This window comes from Fistularia commersonii, chromosome 26, assembly GCF_037954325.1.
Source record: "Fistularia commersonii isolate RoL2024-O1a breed Wild chromosome 26, RoL_Fcom_v1.0, whole genome shotgun sequence".
In the NCBI taxonomy this organism is placed as follows: Eukaryota; Metazoa; Chordata; class Actinopteri; order Syngnathiformes; family Fistulariidae; genus Fistularia; species Fistularia commersonii.
This window is the reverse complement of record NC_141309.1, coordinates 7,357,260-7,371,743: the sequence shown is the minus strand read 5'-3', so window position 1 is coordinate 7,371,743 and position 14,484 is coordinate 7,357,260. Positions and strand designations below refer to the sequence as shown.

The 14,484-nt window shown below is 43.3% G+C and overlaps 1 protein-coding gene across 4 annotated transcripts; it reads left to right on the top strand.

Moving 5' to 3' along the window:
* The first annotated feature begins 221 nt into the window (after positions 1-221).
* Positions 222-13,348, top strand: dnajb5 (DnaJ heat shock protein family (Hsp40) member B5). 4 transcript variants are annotated; one of them, XM_086173928.1, is made up of 5 exons: positions 2,357-2,491; positions 3,778-3,881; positions 4,022-4,302; positions 4,726-5,393; positions 11,677-13,348. In XM_086173928.1, exons 3-5 carry the CDS (start codon positions 4,074-4,076, stop codon positions 11,908-11,910), a joined length of 1,131 nt encoding a protein of 376 aa, XP_086030054.1. In that variant the 5' UTR covers positions 2,357-2,491; positions 3,778-3,881; positions 4,022-4,073; the 3' UTR covers positions 11,911-13,348. The 4 variants fall into 4 exon arrangements, with proteins under 4 accessions (XP_086030052.1, XP_086030051.1, XP_086030054.1 ...); XM_086173926.1 differs by lacking the exons at positions 2,357-2,491; positions 3,778-3,881 and adding an exon at positions 222-383; XM_086173925.1 differs by lacking the exon at positions 3,778-3,881 and having other exon boundaries at positions 2,227-2,491.
* The last annotated feature ends 1,136 nt before the right edge of the window (positions 13,349-14,484 follow it).

Sequence of the window (14,484 nt, the reverse complement as noted above, 5' to 3'; positions counted from 1 at the left end):
CGTAGTTGTCATGAGCTACAGTAAGGCGGAGGTGGGGGGAGGAGGATGTGTCCCAGGCTCTCCAAAATGTCAGGAAGTGGAACCCAAGAGAAGAGGAGATGCGACTAATAATAATAACAATTTATTCTTTATTAATCCCCGTGGGGAAATTGGTTCTCCATTAACCCATCATGGATGAACCCTGAGCAGTAGGCTGCCATCAACCAGCACCAGGGGAGCAGTTAAGGGTTCAGTGTCTTGCTCAGCAACACTTCGACGAGTCGGCGATCGAACCAAGAATGTCCGGTTCCAGAGACGATGGCTCTACCTTCTGCATCACGCCGGACGGAGGGGATCCTTATAGGATAAGTCGTCACCGTGCACGGGAAGATGAGAACTACAAGGTTGGTGTCAACAACACCGGCGTCAACAATAACTAATCTTCTCCGTCATAGTATCTCCTGGTCTGTGGAGGCTCATGTCCCCGATCTAGGAGTGTGTACAAGGGAGCTGCGTGCTTTGATGCGCACGTGGACGGGCCCACATATGGTTGGCATCCTCACTTGGCCCTGCCGCGGCTGTCTGAGAGAAGTAAAAAAAAAAAAAAAAAAAAAAAACTCTTCGGGTCTCTTCAGGCAACAGCCGTCTCCATGGTTACGCAGAGGGTGAAAGTGAGCGAGGGTGTGGGAAAAGGACACATTGTTCCGAGCCTATGAGAGGGAGAACGGGAAAAAAAAAGGGACACACGAGAGATCCTTCACCGACTCTTCGTCACCTACTCTTCTCTCACACACTCGTCTGTCGTCTGGATGAGATGCTTTCAACTCGGGTGGAGAAAAATAGATGGAAGATGGAGGTCAAAGAGGTCAAAACCTGCTGTACTGGATGTGTCTTCCTAAACTCTGGGCTTATACACACACACACTGTTACACAAATCTGCACAGAGAACTACATTACGTAGTACTCCAGGCAGACATACTGTCTGGCAGATCCCAGTGTCACCATGGAAACCCAGCATCAGGTCGGGAATTGTTGGTCCTAGACGCTCCCCGTCCACACTCAGCACCGAAAGAGCGCCATGTGCAGGGGGCCTTTGGCGGTCGCCATGGCGATCCAAATGCAGAATTAGAATCCTGTCCAGGGGGGAAAGAAAACTTTGCTGGTTGTTTTTGTGTTCAGGTGTGCAGCCTAAAAGGACCCCATGTTCCATGTGTACGTGTGTGTGTGTGTGTGTGTGTGTGTGTGTGTGTGTGTGTCCACCCTTGAGACAGCCAATGTTCTCGCACCTCCTCGCAATTCCAGAGGGGGGGGAGGAAAGGATGACTCAGGATTAAATTAACTTTTATTTCTCTCTCTCTCTCTTTCTCACGTGAGTCGACCCTCTTGGACACACTGACTCAGACCTCCACCGAGGGCCTGTGAAATTTGGATTTTTTTATTTTTTTTTTATAAAACAGAGTGGACTGACAGCTGAAAAATATCCAGCCATTGTTGTTATTTATTGTTTTTTTTTTTCTCTGCACGAATAAAAAAACTTTTTTTTTTTTAAAGTTTTCACAAATGCATGGACTGGATTCCAAACCAGCATCGGCCTTTTGCTGACACATGAAGTCTGTGGGGATCCTAAAAAAGGACAGTTCAACATTTATTTATTTATATTATTAATTCAATGATATATTATCAGCATCATCGTTATAATTATTATTGTTTTTTAGGAGTGATAGTTATATTAGAATGTTCATTATAATTGTGATTTATTTTTATTATTATTTTCATTATTATTATTATTATCATTGTTATTATTATTTGTACTATTATTGATGTTATTATTATTATCATTTTTATTATTATTTGTACAAAAATACTTTTTGATTCCGGAGTGTTTGGTTGAAATTTCACATTATCAAGTTTCCAAAAGTAAAAAAATAAAAAAATAAAAAGTCAATGACCGGGTGGGTGTAGGTGTGCGTGGGTGTGAAAGGCCACGAACACGCAAAGTGACCGGAAGTGAAGTCCTTAAGTGTGTGTGGGGAGGGGGGGGATCCAGGATGGAGGATTTATGACTAAATAAGTATTCAACCATCACGAAAAGCAGGAGGCGTCGCGGTGACTCAGCTGCACTTCGGCCCAGACACGACTTCACGGGGCGCGCACACGCACACGCACACGCAAAAGTTCCCCTATCAGCTGTTGTCTCTCTCTCTCCCAGAAAGTATGACGCGGGTTTCTGGCGCGAACTTCACTAAAATCGACTCCCCTTCCTCCTCCATTCCACCCGAGGTGTGATCGATCGATCGATCGATCGATCGATCGGCTCTTCGGTTCCAAGTTCTCGGCCGATGCTCCCCCTGAACGGAGCGGAGGGCCGGGCTTGCGCTTTAAACACACACACACACACACACACACACACACACACACACACACACACACACACACACACACACACACACACACACGCACGCCTTCCTGGAGGTCCGGAGCGGAGCTGGGGTCGGAGGCGCAGGCCGGCGAGGTAGGAGAGCACGTCCGAACTCGGAACCGTTACCGGGATCGGTGTTCCGGATCCCCAACCGTCCTTCCCCGGGAGTCTAACGGCGCCCGGTCGCTCGGTCCTCCCCGCGCTCCTGACGTCAATTCCCGGGGACGCGGCGCGGAGCTTCCCGACCGGCGGAACCGCACCGGCGAGGGGGGGGGAGGGCGAATATCCGAGCCGGTCCTCCCCCCTCCGGTTGGCATCCCGGTGGTTTTATTCTTTTGTGAACCGGGTTTCGCCCTTTCCCGTGATATTTTCCTCCGTGGGAGCGAACACGGCGGCAGCGAGCCGCTGCGCGCCTCCCGGGTCCGGTGCGTCTTTGTCCGCAGCCGCCGCCGCCGCGGGTCCTGGGGGTTTTATTCTAACGTGTCCGCACGTTTAGCTGTGTGTGTCCCGTTAAAGCCACCGCAGTGTGTGTGTGTGTGTGTGTGTGTGTGTATGTGTGTACATTTATGTAGGTTGCATACGTGCATGTATTTTTATGCTTGTGTGTGAGTGTGTATGTGTTTATGTGTGTATATATTGTTTCTGTGGGCGTAATTATATGTTTAAATGTGTGTGTATTTAATGGAGGTTATGTACGTGTTTATATTTAGTGAGTGTGTGTGTATTTCTGAATATCTTGTGTGTGTGTGTGTGTGTGTGTGTGTGTGCGTGTGTGTGCATCTATTTATGTTTATGTGTATGTGTGTGTGTGTGTGCATGTATTTGTGTGTGTGTGTGTTACTGTAGGGGTCAATCCATATGAGAACGTTTAATTTACATTTTTGTATATATGCAGATAATATATAGAGATACATGGGTGTATATTTATGTTTATAAACAGCATGTATATGTGTGTTGGTGTGTGTCCATGTATGTATATAAATCCATATGTAGATACACATTAATATTTATGTTTATAAAAGTATGTGTGTGTTTCTGTGAGCAGGGGTCCAGCAAGTTTTGAACCAAACATGTTTATTTATTCACAGATGAGCATTTTTATCATACATATATATGTATATATATATGTGTGTGTGTGTGTGTGACTGCATTTATGCATTCATGCGTATACATATACATTATTTATCAATACACGTATGCATATATTTATGTTTATATGTATGTGTGTGTTTATTTGTTCGTATATATACATATATATCGTAGTTGTTCATAGATATAGATATAAATGTATATGTGTATGTATGTATATATTTGTACATATATAGTATGCGTGTATAGATATAGATATAGATATAAATGTGTGTGTGTGTGTGTTGCAGTGATATATTGCAGTAGGTTGAGCTGGTGAGGAGGAAGCCTTTAAGATGGGGATTCCTCTGAACCAGAGCTGACTGAGCACAGCAGCCGCGTCGCCATAGCAACAGTTAGTAGAACCAGCTCTCACCGCCACCCCGGTCAGCTCCACAGACAGCCGTCCGGAAGGGAACCGGCGGAAATCGTCCCCCGGCGTCGTCCGACCAACACCCGAAACCTAACGCCGCTCTCTCCCCTTCCTTCTCCCAGTGACCGACCGACCGGCCGGAGGGGGCGGGGGGAACCCCGGTCCGAAAAGTGCATGCGTGTGCGCGCAGCCATGGGGAAGGACTACTACAAGACCCTGGGCATCCCCAAGGGCTCCAACGAGGAGGAGATCAAGAAGGCCTACAGACGCATGGCGCTGCGCTTCCACCCGGACAAGAACAAGGACGCCAACGCCGAGGAGAAGTTCAAGGAGATCGCCGAGGCCTACGAGGTCCTCAGCGACCCCAAGAAGAGAGTCGTCTATGACCAGCTGGGAGAGGAGGGTGAGGGGAGTGTGTATGTGTGTGTGTGTCGGCAGCACTTTAAATAGATGTTATGAGAAGATGTGTTTAAAGTAGCTTCTGTGGGTTTCACTCGCTCACTCACTGACTCGAACAGATGGCCTGAGATGGACCGGCGGCCACTGCTGTGTGAACAACAGCGTGTGTGTGTGTGTTCAGTTGGTTCCCCATGTGTGTGTGTGTGTGTGTGTGTTTATGACTTCCACCACTGGGTTGTTTGAAGATCAGCGATGCTCTGGGATTGTTCCCTCTGCCTACGTGGGCTCTCTGATGTAACTCACACACTCACGAGTAAATTTTAACACACTCCCGTGTCTGGAGTTTTGCACGGACGGCGGCGACGGAGCTTCAAGCAAGCGCGTGGATGTTCTTACTCTTTTTTTTTTTTTTTCCTCTTCTCGACAGGTTTAAAGACAGGAGGCAGCAGCTCCTCGGGCGCTCCCGGCGGCTCCACGTACCACTACACCTTCCACGGAGACCCCCACGCCACCTTCGCCTCCTTCTTCGGCGGGTCCAACCCCTTCGACATGTTCTTCGGCTCGAGCCGCGGCCACGGCCGCTCCAACGGCTTCTCCTTCCAGAACGACCACGGCAACGACGGCGAGCAGCAGGACGCGGACATGGACGAGGACGAACCCTTCGCCCATTTCGGGAGGCACTTCGGCTTCCCGGGCGGGGGATTGAACAACGGTTTCCCCGGCGAGGGCCGGAGACGGAGGGGGGCGCCGTCGGAGTGCCTGGGCGCCGGTCGGAAGCAGCAGGATCCGCCGGTGGTCCACGAGCTGAAGGTCTCGCTGGAAGAGGTCTTCCACGGTTGCACCAAACGCATGAAGATCACCCGCCGCAGGCTGAACCCCGACGGGCGGAGCGTGAGGACAGAGGACAAGATCCTCAACATTGTCATAAAGAAGGGCTGGAAGGAAGGGACCAAGATCACCTTCCCCAAGGAAGGGGACGAGACCCCCGAGAACATTCCCGCCGACATCGCCTTCGTGCTCAAAGACAAGGGGCACGCCCACTTCAAGAGGGACGGTTCCAATATCATTTATAACTGCAAGATCACTTTGAAGGAGGTGCGTCTTCCGTCTTTCTTTTTCCCCGAGCGTTTCGTCTCACTTAGGGTTCATGGAAACCGACGCCGATCGCCTCGCGTCGATTTGATTCGACGTCATCAACTCATGCCGCCCTTTGTGGCGCCCCTAGGTAGCGGATAGCAAGAATAGCACTTTTTTTTTACCACTTCCTTTAATTTATAAAGTAGCGTTTGACCCAATTTCTACCCTTTCCACAAAATAAAACAAATCTTGCAAATGAGTCAATAAATTATGATATTAATGAATTAGAAATACAACAATGGGTGACATTTATACATTTACCTTCCCCAACAGAGACTGTATAGGCCTAAAAGGGCTAGCCGGCTCTGCGTGCGGGTTCTGCTCCATGAACCAATTTATATTTTTTAATATTATTTTCCACATTTTTTTAAAAAATGTGGAGGATATAAGAAGAAATCAAGTAGCACTATTTTTACAATTTTCTTGATTATATAAAGTAGCAGGTCAACCCATTTCCATGCTTAAGAAATTATAAATAAATGCAAAGCTGCAAAGTAGAATCCGCTTTTCACAAAATAGAAAATCCCGTAATTAAGTCAATAAATAATGATTATCATGGAAACATTAGAAATGCAAATAGGGCTGACTTCGCTAAATTTTCCCTCCCACACGGAGAGCACCTTTGCCGTCTCCTTGTGCGGGTTCTGCTCTGCAAACCTGTTTATACTGCAAATTATTTTTTGGTATTATTTTCCACATTTTCCTAAAAAAAATATGGTGAAGGATATGAAGAGAAATCAAATAGCACTAGTTTTACAATTTTCTTGAATTTATAAAGTTGCATGTCAACCAATGACAAATAAATGCGGTAATAAAACGCCCAATATAAAATTAAATTTCCAAAAAATAAATAATCCTGTAAATAAGTCACTAAGATGATGAATGATAATAATAAATAAGAAATACAAAAAGGGGTGACGCTGATAAATTTGCCTCCTCCAACTGAGAGCGAGAAGGTTCGAATCACTGCTGGAGGGCGGGGCTTATTTGGTATTTTCATTTGTGATCATATTTTCTATTTGAAGAGCTAATAGCAATTACAATTTTTTTTATTTTTAATGAATGTTTTTCCGATTTTGTGCCCCCCCCCCCCCCCAGATGCCACAATGGCCTAAGCATTTGCCAGCTCTGTACTAGTTATTATTTTTCGCATTTTCAAAAGAAAATGTGGAGAATATAGCAATATATTGAATAACACTGTTTTTAACATTATTTTGAATTCATAAGGTAACATGTCACCCAATTTCCATGCTTGAAAAATGACATATGTATATATAGAAAAAAATCTAAACTACAATATAAAATACCTTTATCCCCCTAAATAAAAAATCCTGCAACTAAGTGAATACATAATAGTAATAGTAAAAAATTAAATTACAACAAGGGATCACATCAAAAAATTTTGGGGGTGCGGCTTATTTGTTATTGTCTTTGTAGTAATCAATCAATCGGCCATTGCTTCGCACTTTAAATTATATATATGATTATTTGATATCATTTATAGCGAAGGTGAATTCTTTTATTCCAGATTTTGTAGCCCCTCCCCCCCAGAGTCTACGGCACCCTTAGCATTCGCCTATAACAGGCCAGCCGCCTCCGTGTGAGGGTTCTACTCAGCGAATGTATTTATATATTATATTCATTATTTATCTTTATTCTCCATATTGGTTTTTAAAAAATTGTGCTGGGTATTTTTCTTTTTTTTTTAAGAATTGATGGATGGATGGATTCCCAAAGGTTGGGTTGTTCTATAGGGAACAGTCAGATGGGGGCCTAGCTGGTAGTGAGGAGTTCTGGAGAATATAAGGACAACTGAATATCCTCTGTGCATGTGTGTGTGTGTGTGTGTGTGTGCGTTGCTCGAGAGTAGGATCCCCGAGGAACCGAGACTCTGTCACCGCAGTGTCAAAGGAGCACCGAGAATGTTGTGTCCTTGTGTGACCGGCAAACAAGTCTCCTCTGCCTCCGTCACTTGTGTGCACACACACACACACATGCACGAACTTGCTTTAAACGCGCCTTGTTTAAAGATGGATTATGATGCGAAGTCCAGCCCGCTATTACTGTGACTGGCAGGATATTTAATTATCCGCAGGAGGAGGGCAACAAGTCCAGCTCGGCTCAACTGCGTCTGTGAATTACACGGGCATTATTGCTGTAATATAGTGACGCTGGGAAAAACATGGCCGCCGATTTGTTAGCGAGGCCGCGTTGGAGTCGTTCGAACTCCAGAAGCGAAGCACCCGGATGATAGACTTAAGAACGATGCAGATGAAGAAGGGATGTGGGGGGGAGGAGAGGAAGGATGGGGTATCCGGGGGAATATCAGGGAAGTGGGTCAGATGATTCAGTATCCAAAGCAAATAAGAGCTCATATTCCAGCAGGGCTCCTCCGTTTGAAATCCCACCACGATAAACACGGCCCGTCGTTAAAATACAGGGTGGCGTCCCTTATAATTCTATTATTACTAAGATGAGTAATTTTTTTTCTCCAAAAAAGATTGCTCAAATAGTGTCATGTCTTATAATAATAATATATCAGAACAGTGAATATTAATTTTCAAGCGCAGCACTAGCATTATTGGAAAACCCATACTGATACTGCAGATACGCAGTAGCTGCACTGCTGTAACTGTAATTAAGGATCTGGTAATATATTTAATATACTACAGATATAAGCAAGACATGTTTTTACATCCAGACATTTTTTTATTTTTCCACAATAATTCTTTTGTAGTTAAGCGCTTTTTTTTTTTACCTTAAAAAGAAAGAAAAAAATGCGGAAATAAGATTAACTGAAATCAGAACAAAAGCATGAAATCAACATAAATTCATTTGTAAATAAGGAAGAAATTACATAAAAATATCTTTCAAAATAAATGACTAAAATTTAAAAAAAAAATAGAAAAATAGCATTTTTGCTGAAATAAAAAGCTGAAAATTTGCTTTTTTAATTTTAATTTTATATTATTGTTTTGTATCTACTGTATCTTTCAGATTATGTGATATTCAGCCACAACACAGTCCTCGAATCATTGCTGCAACACAGCTGATATTTGATTCCCCTACATCACGTTGATGGAAGCTTTGAGCTGGTTGGGGGAGAGGGGGGCTTCTCCACCTGCAGCGGTCTCACACAGACACACACACACACACACACACACACACACACACTTGGGCCCTGCACTGCAGTGTGCTCCGCAACGTCAGGCATCATTTGGAAATGCAAATACAAAAAAAAGGCGTCTGGCTGCAGTGGTGACCCTGCTGGTGTGAAGGACACACGTGTGGCCCGTGTCCTGAAGTGTGTGTGGTACGAACCGCCCCATGATACGGAAACTGATGACGACAATCAGGGGGACACTTACTGTGTATCGCAGTATTTAAATCTGAAGGTTATTTAAGATACAAGGAATCAGACAGGATTAATTTTATACATATGCACACACACAACCCACATATATATAATTATAAAACTGTTATATAGCTGTTTTTATAGGACGTTCTTTGCTTTTTTAGTTCATGTAATTTCTTGCTATTTCTTAGATGTTTTATTTGTTTGCATCACAATTTAATATTGCATCAGTTATTTGGAAGGCAATACTTTTTACAGCTTATAGCAAAAAGCCCGAAAGTATAAGATTAAGTATCATTTATAACAACCTCCTGAAATTCAAATGCAATAATAATAATTGTAATTTCAATTCTTACAGAAAAGAAATTGCGAAAAATAGTTGAGTCATATATTTTTTCTGTTTTACATTTATTTTGTATTATTGACGTAAGGACAGAAATCAGAGATCATGGTAAATCGATTTTTTTTTTTGGACTGCGAGAATCGCAGTGAATTACCCATCTATCCAGGTGAAAGTACAGAAATTCGCTCACTTTACTTGAAAAGTAAAAAAGATGAGGGAAGACGGTGATACACAAAGAAGGAAAAAAAAAAAAAAAGTCAAAAATTCACCAAGAGTATAAAATCCAGTGATTGATCTGCGACATCATCTGCATATTAGAAGATATTACAAAGAAATTGGGATCCAACATATCAGTGAGGGAGTGTGTTTGTGTGCGTGTGGTCCAGCCCGTGTGTGTGTCTGGTCACGAAATCCTCTTTTAGCAGGTCTTATCGTGGGATGTCTGCAAATATATAAAGATAGTTATTGCTAATTGAAGGCGGTGAAAGGAGCTCTACGTAACATTCTTGTGAGCCAGTTGAATCTGAAATACATGTGTGTGTGTGTGTGTGTGTGTGTGTGTGTGTGTGTGTGTGTGTCATATCTAGATCAAAGTAGTCTGAGCCTAGCTTTACGCAACCGTCCGGCCCTCGCATCAGCTGGCTGTGCGCACCGAGCGTCATGGCAACCCGCCTGTGTGTGTGTGTGTGTGTGTGTGTGTGTGTGTGTGTGTGTAAGATTTGTGTTACTGAATGGAAAACCGTTCACAACAGGAGGATGAGCCGTCCGTCTCCGGCCTGGTCACGAGGGCTCGGGGGTGGTTGCGGGGGGGGGGGGGGGGCTTTATCACCCCCCACACACACACACTCACAAACACACACACACACACAACCGAAAGCACACTGTGGAGCAGGGTAAAAAGAGGCTGATGTCACGGCTGGAAAAAGTGTTTATCCGCCCAAGCAGCTGCTCAGCTTGACTGAAACTCTCCTGGTGCATTAAAAAAAAGAAAAGAAAAAAAAAAAAACCCCGCCAGACGATAAAAGGGGGGACCCAGAGGTCAAGCACGTGCCGATTTGGGACACGATGGCCATTACGTCATGCACGGCTAACAGCCAGAAGACGTAAGGCTGGAAAACATCTCAATATATCAGATTTGGAAGTACAAAGCTACGGGCTTAGATGACACATGTTCCTATAAGCAGGAACTTATTTTGGAAGCCGGGCGATATTTCGATTCACGTCAAACGCAGTCTAGGGGTTGTATAAATTCCTTATCACCTTGGCAACGGCGATGGGCCGTTCCACCGCCTCGACCCGGTCGTTTCCAGACGCCTGCGGATGTTCTCCGAAATCTACCCTAAAAGGATGTCTAAAGATTTAGGTTACGTCATTTATTTATTCCCTGAACTTACTTGACCTTTTGGTAGTGGAGAGAAAAAAAAAATACTCCCTCTTACTTTTGAGGAGCGAAAGTTGAGATTCTGAGAGAGACATTGTTTTGTCTTTGTTTAATTTAGTTTGTGCACAGAAGGTTCACCTGTTTATACCAGAAGGTGGTGAAACTGTAGGAGACAGGAGAGGTGGAAGGAGGCCAAAAGGGTGGCGGGGGAGAGGTCATGGGCTTTGACAACAAATGGAGTGGAGGTGATAAAATGTGTTGTTTTTGGGAAAATCTCCATAAACTACAGAGGGAGGTGGAAAAACGACTAGGTCGATATAAACAGCACAATGTTGTAACACAATGAGAACAGAAAAAAATTTCTGTTACACCTCTAGTGACGAGATGTTCCTCGGGATGTTCATTCATTCAGAGCTGCGGATTTTAAATTAAAAAAAAAATATATACATATATTTTTTTAAATACATTAACTTAGATGTGATATTTTTGAAAAAAAAAATTATTATCTTTTTTATTTATTGAAAAATATTTTTTATTTACTTTTATATAATAATTTTTAAGACTTTTAAAAAAAGGAAGGAAAGAAAAATTATATTTTTAATCTACTTGGCTCAAACCTTGTGCTCTCCATGAAGCCTGTAAAGTCACGATAACCGCGATCGCTGCATTTAGTTTAGAGCTCACTCCGCTCCGACTGGGTGCATCAGCCGTTGTGATAAGGAGGTGAGGCGTGTGTGTGTGTGTGTGTGTGTGTGTGTGTGTGTGTGTGTGTGTGACAGGCCCTCCCTTTTGACAGGCCCTCCAACTATTTACGAGCTCAGCCGATTCCTGCCTTCCTTCATTAGCCCTGAGCATGAGAGCGACACTAAATTTAGCCCCCTGTGCAATGTGTGCCCCCCCCAACCCTACACACACACACACACACACACACACACACACACACACACACACAAGTAAAATCAAAAAGCAACATTTTCCCCTGCAACGTCATGGTTTTCTGTCTTCTGAGCCAATTGGTCTATAAGCCCTATTTGTCCCCTTCACATACTTTTTTTTTTTTGTTAATGGAAACATGAAGTCATCAGGAAACACAAGGGTTTGGCATTTCGTGCCTTTCGCAGATATTAACGCTCTCAATCTCCCGTGTCCTCTCCCCCCGCAGGCGTTGTGTGGCTGCACCGTGAGCATTCCCACGCTGGAGAACCGCATCATCTCCCTCCCCTGCCACGACATTATCAAGCCCGGCACGGTGAAGCGCCTCCGCGGGGAAGGCCTGCCTTTTCCCAAGTGCCCGTCACAGCGCGGCGACCTCATTGTGGAGTTCTCGGTGCGCTTTCCTGACCGGATCCCCCCGCAGTCCAGGGAGATCATCAGGCAGCACCTCCCCCAGTCATAGGGGGAGGAGGAGAAACGTCTGAAATCACCAAAATATAACTCAAGTCGAATACAAAACCCTCCCCGCCCCCGTCCTTAAAAACTGATTCATCCCTTCCCAGGATGTAATTATTGGTTTTGTCTTTTTGGGCCTAACACACACACACACACACACATACACACTAACACGTGAGGTTTGGCACACATCTTTTCTTAACTTCAGCTTTTATGACTATCAGTTTTTTTTTCTTGCTTTTTTTTTTTGTTTGTTTTTTTTAAATACATGCAATCCTGCATAGGATTAAGCACAATGTTTTTGTTTGTTTTGACCCCCCCCCCCCTCCCAACACACCGCCATGTTTTTGCTTTCCTTTTTCATGCCGTTAAAAAAAGCATTTCTCTCAAAAAGTCTGTAAATACGACGCGCGCGGTGCACTTGGTCCGCGCGTCGGTCTGAATAATACCATCGAATCTCAGCTCGATTCTGAGGGAAAATAAAAAAAAATAACGACAATCACGTAAGTTTGGATCAGAATATGGGTGCTTTCCCTTCTGAGCCGCTCGGCTACTTCTCTGAACCCCGAAAGCCTGCCTCGCCACACGAGGGCCGTTGAGGTGCCTTAGTCACACACGCAGGTCCCAATAATATATATATATTTATACATATACATGTATAAATATATATATATACACAACCAGCCATGTTTAGTGCACAACAGCCGACGCTCACTGCTGTCAGACATCGTGAACTCTGCAAGAAACCCTTCGACGGAGGTCGACAGATCTCGCCAATGCGTCCGTGTCAAGTGGTTTTCGGGACTTTCCAGAGGGGAGTGACCTTTTTTTTTCTTTTTTTTACGTTCCCCACGAAATATTTTGTTTTTCCACCCGTGCCGTTCGACGGCTGCGTCTCGGTGCTACTGTGGGCAGTGCCAAAAAGAAATAAATAACACAAGACAGACCCCCTCGGCGTCGGTCTTTTGGTTCCACGGAGTCTTCAGATTTGTGATTTGATAATATTTGATATTTAATAACGCTTCTGCCGTTGGTAACATCTGTATATTGAACTTTGCATCTGTTTAGGATACAAGTTTTTGTAATATTGCACCGTGGGGGGGGGCTTTCTCTGCTCTTCCTACTGTAGTTTATAGCAATGACCAGATGTGTGTGAGTGTGGTTTATAAGCACCCCCCCTGAAAAAAAAAAAAAAGCTTGTATATGTTATGTGAACGGAAAAGGAACAATTCGAATGCAACATGTTGATAAATGCACATTTTATGTCGCGGCAACCGATGGAACTATAAGGTGTTGGTTTTTGCTCGAGCTGACTGTCTGCGTGAAATTCAGGGAAATTCGAGGAGAAATTAACAAGGATCTCTGTCCCCGCTTATGTGCATTTTGCCGATATTTATCTTTTCAAAAACGGTGACAATAAATGATAATAAATCAAATGTGTGGAATTGAAAGACTTTCGCCTCATCTCTGTGTGATCAGGTACGCTGCATGTGGCTCATGATGGTGTCTGCTCATTTTTTATTTTTTTTGGCAAATGTCACATGTTAATCTCATTTCATCTAAATCCGGTTAGGAGGTTTATGTAGAACATTGTGATTGTGGTTATTTGTATCCTTCACGTGATCATGAGTTTCGCCTTCACGTGCCTCCGAACATCTCGGCTTCCTCACTTCTGGCCCTCAGCAAAGAAGCTTCAAAGAATACCTCTTTGAAGGGTAAATAAACAACTTCTGTTTTTTACCGTTCATAGTGTTAATTCTTATTTAATTTCTTTTAAAAAAATATTTACTTATTTACTTTATTTTATTTATTTATAATTTACATATTTCTATATCACAATACTCTTAATGTAAAGAGCAATATTCCTTCCGGGTCATCCATGGTTTAACAACTTTAACAACTTTTTTAACCCTTTAAAACAAGTTACAATGAGAGCAAGATTCCTTCCATCCATGGTTGAAGACACACTTCTTGGCGGATCATTTGTATTTAATTTAAACTAAAATTGTAAAGATTAAAAATCCTTTTTACTACCCTTCAAAAATGTACCCTTCAAAATTTTAATAAATTTAATATATATATATATATATATATATTTTTTTTTTTTTTAATATTTTTTTTTTTCACAAAACTGTGTACTTTATGGGTGATGGTCCTGCAGGTCAGGTCAGAGGCTCTATGCTTAAAGCATAATGTGATTAGTTTACCTTAAAATAATGTCCTCAATAAAACTCAACAAACATCTCCTGTGACTCTGGCGCAAAAGTTTGTCTTGTTTTTTCCCTGCCCCACTTTGCAAGATATCACAAAAAATTTTTCCCCCCTTAGGGGCAACGTGGTTAATGATCAGCTGTAAAAAAAGAAATCAATTTAGCAGGAAAATTCTGAAAATAATGCAATAAAATGACCACAAATTTAGGTTGGAAAGGAAGAAATATTTTCTTATTTGTCTGATCTGAGAGGGCTGCATTTGTATTCCATAACGTAATTCACCTTATAGAACAGGGGTGGGCAATTATATTGGCTGGCGGGCCACATTTCTACTTTAATTTTTATGCACGGGCCAACTAGGTATCATGTA

Excerpts from the sequence above, each read along its gene's own strand:
- dnajb5 (XM_086173925.1), top strand. The coding sequence starts at position 2,319 with ATGCTCCCCCTGAACGGAGCGGAGGGCCGGGCTTGCGCTTTAAACACA. Across the intron at positions 2,492-4,021 it reads CGGAGGCGCAGGCCGGCGAG|TGACCGACCGACCGGCCGGA; the intron begins GTAGGAGAGCAC and ends TCCTTCTCCCAG. Across the intron at positions 4,303-4,725 it reads TGACCAGCTGGGAGAGGAGG|GTTTAAAGACAGGAGGCAGC; the intron begins GTGAGGGGAGTG and ends TCTTCTCGACAG.